At 42.3% G+C, this 7328-nt stretch overlaps 1 protein-coding gene across 1 annotated transcript in view; it reads right to left on the bottom strand.

Annotated features, from left to right (window-relative positions):
• The window catches only part of CUNH8orf34 (chromosome unknown C8orf34 homolog), a 67435-nt gene that overhangs the window by 9141 nt on the left and 50966 nt on the right, over positions 1–7328 (bottom strand). Inside the window, exon 6 of the mRNA XM_006039483.3 lies at positions 4793–4965. Within this exon, the coding sequence (XP_006039545.2) occupies positions 4793–4965 (173 nt within the window). The remainder of the gene's footprint in view (positions 1–4792; positions 4966–7328) is intronic.

Here is a 7328-nt window from a genome sequence, read left to right on the forward strand (position 1 = left end):
TAATTTAGCAGTGCCGAAGCGCACACAAACAAAATCACACCCTTGGGTTGTGACACTAACGTGTAGTTTCAACTGTACTGAGAATTCACCAGCCCCCACTGCTGTCGGGATGAGTTACACATGATTAGAACCTCAGGTATCCTGATTATATCTTTGGGGAAAGGGATATGTTCCCCTCCATTGCCTGCTACTGAAAGAAGCAAAACTAGGGAAAACTTGTTCAAGCCAGGGTTTAGGACAGTGCAGAGGAAGTATATGACTGGTAACTTAGTACCCACTGTGCCATATGACATCAACATCCTCTCTGATCCACTCTGCTGAAGGAACAGGGCTGATGAAGGAAGTGCAGCAGCAACAGAGGAGACAGAATAAGCAAATTCTAGGAAATATACAAAGTAGCATTATATGGCCCTAGTTTTCTAAGCCATTACTGAAGTAAACAGCATTAATTTTCGACGTAGTTTTTGACGAAGCCATCACAAGAACAGTCTAAGCCATCACAAGAACTTGGATGGGGAGGTAGGTGTGAAGTATAAGGCACCTGTGAGAACATTGCTGCTAGTCTAGGCCTACCAGTTTGGCCTCAGTCTACAGTGGTTGTACCTCTACATAGTTGCATTATTACATTGCTGTAAGGGTAGGAAAATATGTGGCATGGAAATATTTGGCCAATTGCTGTTTTCACTTTCTCTGTTGTACTCAGTAGTTTACAGGGTTAACATAGACATAGGTATGAATAACGAATAGCCAAGTCACTATCAAAAATCATTAGCCTGAAAACTAATTCAAAATGTGGATAAATTCATTTTTATTAGATTAATCTGAAAACAGAAACTAAGACCTATGAACTGACTTCTCCTTTACTTACAAGTTAAAATGTAACTGAATGACTTTAGGCTACACAACTTAGTTATAATTACATAACAAAATAACTTAATGTAAATTAGACATTATAGTCAACAAAACGCTGTGATTTATTAAAAGTATAATAGTTGCTGAATTTTTATTAGACCTATAAACAAAGAACATGCTATTCCCAGTATTTATAGATATAATTGTTAAATATTTAATTAAGCTTAAACTTCCACTTGAACTATGCTCACCACAGTTAAATCTAACCAACTGCTGTTGCTGTTTATAACAACCACACATTTATTGTATGCTTATTTTTATGTATAACTGGTTTAATATAAAAGTTGTATCTTTTCTGTGTGTTATGAGCATTTCTCCAGACCTCTGCAGTATGCCGCCACTGCAAACTGTTGACTGACTGAATCTAATTTCCAAATTATACCCCTGAGACAGCGGATGTCTGCACAGCACATTTCAGACTGGTTCTATTCCACCTCTAACACACTGCAGCAGTACATAATGTGGGGCCAAGGAAGGACTTGGTGGCCACAACAGAGCTGTTTTCTGGCTAGGCTCAGCCACTGCATGGTCTTTTAGGATGGCTTTCCTTTTTTGGTGTCTTTTAAGAGTGGGGATTTAAGGCAATTTTCAGGCTGTTCAAAACTGCGGCATTGCGGACCCAGATTTTAGGCTAATGCTTGGCTAGGTACAGGCGTTACACTTAATACATGTTAGACATGCAGAAAGCACTTACAGCCATAACAGAACAGATGTTCATGGCATGTAAAGCACTTCAAAAATGGCAGATCCTGCTCTAAGTTAACTCTCGATGGATGTAGTATTGGTCTAAAGAGCCTTACCTTGGAGCGCTTTATCAAATAGCTATACTAGAGGTGCACTGATACATCGGTCCAATATTGGATCAGCACCAATATAAAGACAATCGATTGTATCAGAAATTGGCCTGATGCGGCCAATAATTCGACTGATAAATGCCCATGCATGTGCACAGCCACAGTGCAGCATGCAGGTGGTGAGGAGCACAACCCGGCAGCTTGGAGAGCTGCAGCAGCTGGTTAAGTCTGCTGTGGTAGAAAGGGAGAGGGGAGGGAAGGAGAATGGGGGGGCAGATCAATGCCCCCCCACAGTGAGGGAGGGAGTGGGACAGGGGCTGGGGCAGGCACTGCCCAGCCAGGGCGGAGCAAGACAGGCACAGGACAGAGCTGCAGGTTGTCCGGGGCAGCTCCCACTGCTGTGCACTCCCTGGGAGAGCCTGGGGGTATGCACAACCCAATTTCCAATTACTACAGGAAAATGAAGAGAGGAATGTACTTCCAGTTTAGTTAAACAGTGCTGTAGAACTAATTGTCACACTTGTCTATTGCATATACTGCATGTACTCCACATAGGATACGAAACGCAGGGCCGGTCCATCCTATCTTGAGGAACCTGCAACCACAGGGGGCCCTGCAGAGCCAGAGGGAGAAGCCACGGCCCCTCCCGCATTTGGCAGTAGCTGCCGCATTTCCACTGTAGCCTACCCACCCACCCCGCAGGTTGGATGTTTGATTAACTGTTCCAGCCGTAAATTCTGGTCACCATCCCTTCCCCCGTGTCCGGTGTGCCAGGATGTTCATTTACCGGCGTAAGTGGGCCGTGGGATGGGAAAAGGAGCCCCGCACAAGCTGATTTGCCCCACGCCCCACACCCTGCTATGGTCGTCTCTGCTGATGGATCAGGGGGTCCCAACAAATTGTGGGCTGGCCCTGCTGAAACTCAAAGATACAACTGTAGCTCTTTTAGACATAGCCAAGGTAGGATTTTGATAATAGCATGGCTATAACAGCATAAGGCTCAGCATAGATTATGGTACTATTCGTGACACTGCGTAAATACTTGGTAACTCGGCCCACGTGGAGCTCTGTGCTGTATGGCTATACTGCTATCAGTACTCCAGATGAAGCTTGGTCTCTTCGGATCTTGCAAACATAAGAAGGATTTTTGTGCATTTCTGCAAAATTCATTGATGGTATGATTGTAAAATGGTACAAAAGGAAAAAGTTGTTCCATATAAATTTGAAATCCATGATGTATATCCCTTAATACCAGGTGTGTTATTACTTCCTATTTACAATTAGGTTTCCCAACTCTTTATACTGCCGTCCAACCAGGCCCTGACCATCTAAAAACAGACTCCTCAAGGCTCCATTATTGTTTCCGTATATGAAGCAGTCGTAGGAAGCATGCTTTCTCCTCAAACACTCCATTCAGAGGCCAACTCCATTATTTTTGATGTCCCCTTAAATTATTCTCTCAGATGGTAATTCTTCCTTATGTCATTGACAATGACTTCTTTCAGTGTATCTTTCCTTGCAAATTAAAGTATACTTTGTTGTTGAAGCCTTATATTGCCCAGAAAGTGGTCCTCTCTTTTCTCCCCCTATATTCAAGTGAGGATTTTGGCTCATTCCCACTGAGGAAAGAGATACAGCATTCACTTTTTCTGTTTCTTTTAAGTAAAAGAACTTCCCTCCTCTCTCCCTGTCCTATTTGGACTCCTGAACAAGAGCAGGAACAGGGCTGGAAAGCCAGCCCCAAGCATGAGTGATCATTGTTGACCCTGACACTTTCCCAGAAATGCAACCAGGATAAGTACAGACATTCAAAAAGCCTGAGGCAGAAGCAATTCAATCTAGGCAGCTTCCTCTAAACTGCATAGGTTGAACTAATAACCAAATGAACTGACATTCAGTTTTCAATTGGGAAAGGCAGGGGCAGGCCTGCACTGACCCAGGCCAGTAGGCATGGGGTGCAACAGCACATCTCCCAGCCTGCTGGGCATTGCCAGCCCAGCCAAGTGTCCCCAACAGGCTTCCCAATACCCACAGAGGGTTAAGGAACCCCCTGTCTGGGTTCTGGCCCACCTTAGGGACAAACAGCCCTGGGGAGCTGAAGGACATTCCTCCCTACTCCCCTTCCCAGCTGCTGATTGCTTCAGCTGCTGCCACAGGAGGAAGCATGAAGAAGTCCTCCATGCCAGGTGCCTGCCTATGCAACCCAGCATAGGGACACCAGGGAGCCCCCACTTTGGGGTGCTTCCCCCTGCCCAGGGTCCCCCAGGCACAGGGAACTGAGGGGAATTCTTCCTTTTCCCTAACCTGGCTGCTTGCCTCAGCACTGCCAGTCTCTGGGACTCCCCTGCAACTAGTTTTGCTTCAGACTCATAGCAGCTCAGGCAAAACTGCCTGCAGAGGACCAGGAGAATTTCAGATGCTGCCTCAGACTCACAGGAGCTAAGACAAGCATCTCCAGGGTTTGGAAGGGAAATTCCCCTTGGGACCCTAGGCTGGGGTGAGGGGAAACCCCACAATGTGGGGCTCCCCATTGCCCCCATGCTAGGCTGCATGGACAGGTACTCAACAAGGAGGACTTCTCCCTCCTTCCTGTGGCAGCTGCTGAAACTGTCACCAGCTGGGAAATGGGAGGAGGGAGGGCTGTCAAGGGTCAAAAAGCACCCACCACAGGGGCTTTCCCTCCCCCCATGTGCTGTGTAGACCCTAGTTGGGGGGGGGGGGGTCTGATGGTCTGTTCCCCACCCCCCAGTCCCTATGGGCTGACAGATGTGGGCAGAAAGCAGGCTAAGGAGCAGGGGGGCAAGACAGTCCCTGCTCCACTGGAGCAGACAGCCTAGCCAAAGGCTGCAAAGCATCCTGGGATGCTAGAGAACTGCAAGTTAACTTGAACCAGGAACAGATCTGGAACAGAAGTTCCATAAACCCATTTGATTTAAATCAATTAACTTTGGTATTACATCCAACCAGATTTATCTTAAACCAGTTTTGCCCTTCTTGAGAGCAGTTTGTGTGCACTGAATTTCTGTTCCCTTGTGTGATGAGCGTAGTTTTAGAAGGAACTGACTGCAAATGAACAAAGAACTCACCTTCCTCCAGGACTGCTGTTGCTATCCTCACTGTCCCATTGTTCATTTTTACTTCTTGGTATGGGTGGTTGCAACATTTCAGCAGCCAATGGATCTGCATCATTTTCCTCACGGCCAATCCATTCTCCAATCACACGAGGTCTTAGAAGAGGAGCATTAAAACCGGTTGTGTCCTAAGTAGAAATAAAAAACCAAAATACAACCCTGCATTTTTCATTCTAAAACAAGTTTATATACTGGAAAAAGGAGCAAATCAAAGCTTTTGGCTTAACCTGGTGTATTGGTACTTCCTGGAATAGAACAGTGCATTAAGATGTCAAATGGCTGATGAACATCCTTGGAAGCCTATGGAAAAACTTCCAATAATTTTCATGGACATTGGAAGATACCAAACATTTCAAGCAACATTGCTTACGGTGGGATTAAAAACATCCCTTCTTTTTTGTTTTAGAGTTCAGTTATTTTAAACAGGAATTACACCTATTCATCATTCATGATATGGCTTTAAGCTATGCATTTTTAATAAACCCACTTGTATTAGAGGAAGTTCTGTTTCAATTATGTTAAGTAAAGAATTAGGTCAGTTGTATATTGAAGAACACAACCAAAGTAATATATGACAGTTGAACATCTCTTTTTCTCTTGAATTATGAATTCAGTGTGTATATCTCACTGAGCAAGGGAATCAGCACCTAGCTATTTTAAAATAAAAATGATCAGGATGGGTTTTTGTTTTGTGTGTGTTCTTAAATTCAAAATCAAAATAAGTGTTATTTGGTTAATATTCCATGCATTGAAATAGATTATTAATAGTAAGTACAATGTATTGCCATGCTTGTAAACAGACTTTCTAAAGACATTCTAAGATATATTTTAGTATCAATTTGTATGTAAAAAGATAAGTGGCAAGATTTATGAGTATGAGACAACATATAACTGGTGCAGCATTACATTAAGGATTTAAATCACAGAAACAAATTGTCTGTGTGAATTGTGTAACAAGACTGACCTGAGATATTAGGTAAGTCTTCTTCATTTTCTCAGTAGTACACGCTTATATGCACAGCAAGAGCTGAAGTGGGACAGTAGTGCATAAACTGAAAAAAAATATTACACTCCAAAACTGTCATCTGGAATGACGTGATGGGGATACTTATCGTGTTCTCATACATTTAATTTTCAGCACAGTAAAGAAATTTCAAACACAGTGCGTCTAATTAGAAGAGATGCAACAGATTCTTAATTGTAACGGGAGACAATTTTGGGAAGACAAATCTTTTTGGTCACTGTTATCTGGTTCTACATCTCATTAAATATTTGTGCTGTATAAACAAGACAGTACTAACAAAGGCATCTAGAGAAACAGCAACAGCGTGATTATTTAGCTTAGCAACCATACTTTCTTATCCTCCTGAATAATAAACAGTCTTTAAATGGGCTGTAAATAACTGGAATGACTAATCTGGGTTATAGCAAATGTACAGTATGAAATACTAGCAATTATTCATAAAATAAAATAATCAAAATTATACTAAGGTTTGGAATCTATACCTACCCAGGTACAGTAGAAAAGAGTAAAGTAGAAGTTAAAAGGCAAGTTATATGTGATCTATCTCTCTTGATTCTTATTGTGTATACATACACATGAATACTGTTTACTCAGCAGGTGTCTGGCTCTGCATCAACAGAGGACTTCTTATATGCAAGTAGAAATCTTCAGCTGCCTGTTTTGGACTTTTAAAAGCACCTTGGCAATCATGTAGTGATACAGGAGCACTTTAGAATAAGAAAGAATGTGACCCTATATGAGAGGTGCAGGTCTGTATTATGTGAGACTCTCAGCTTTCATTGTTTTTTAAAATGAAACTAAGTGTTTATCAAATATATTTCTAGTCCTCTTGTCACTGGAGAAAAGCTTGAAAAATACATGCCAAGTGGTCTTTATCAGCCCCCAAATAAAAAAAAAAAAACACTCAGATATGCAAGTAGTCAAATATCATGATTTTTTAGACAGTCTCTGGATTTGGGGGTTCTAATTGTTTTTGGAAGACTTGGCAATTCTATTGATTATTTCAGAAGCCTCATTTTTAAATCAGACAATTATGTTTTAAATGCTTCGGTACATACTTCAGACCAATTAAAAAAAATTATCTGTCAGGCCCTTGATCCACCTCTACCACATCCAGGGAGCTAAAGGGTACTTGATGGAAACAATAAATATGGAGCCTGTTACAGGTGTAATTGATCTTTTAGTTCAACAGTCATGACTTCTTTTTATTCAATAGCCCAGCAATTAAGGTATTCACTCAGCATACGGGGGATAATAAGTTAAATTTCCTCAACTGAGAGCACTTGAACTAAACCTCCACCAAAAGTGCCCTAATCACCAAGCTAATAGGTGGTTTTGAGGGAACAGCTCCCAATATCTTCTGTTGATAGCATTCACTTTGTACAACCATTTCCCAAGCCGGGAATGGAACTCAGGTGTGCCATTTTTCCAGGTGATTGTACTAATTATGCAGTTAGTCACACTCTT

The sequence above is a fragment of the Alligator sinensis genome, unplaced genomic scaffold (genome assembly GCF_000455745.1).
Source record: "Alligator sinensis unplaced genomic scaffold, ASM45574v1 scaffold1102_1, whole genome shotgun sequence".
In the NCBI taxonomy this organism is placed as follows: Eukaryota; Metazoa; Chordata; order Crocodylia; family Alligatoridae; genus Alligator; species Alligator sinensis.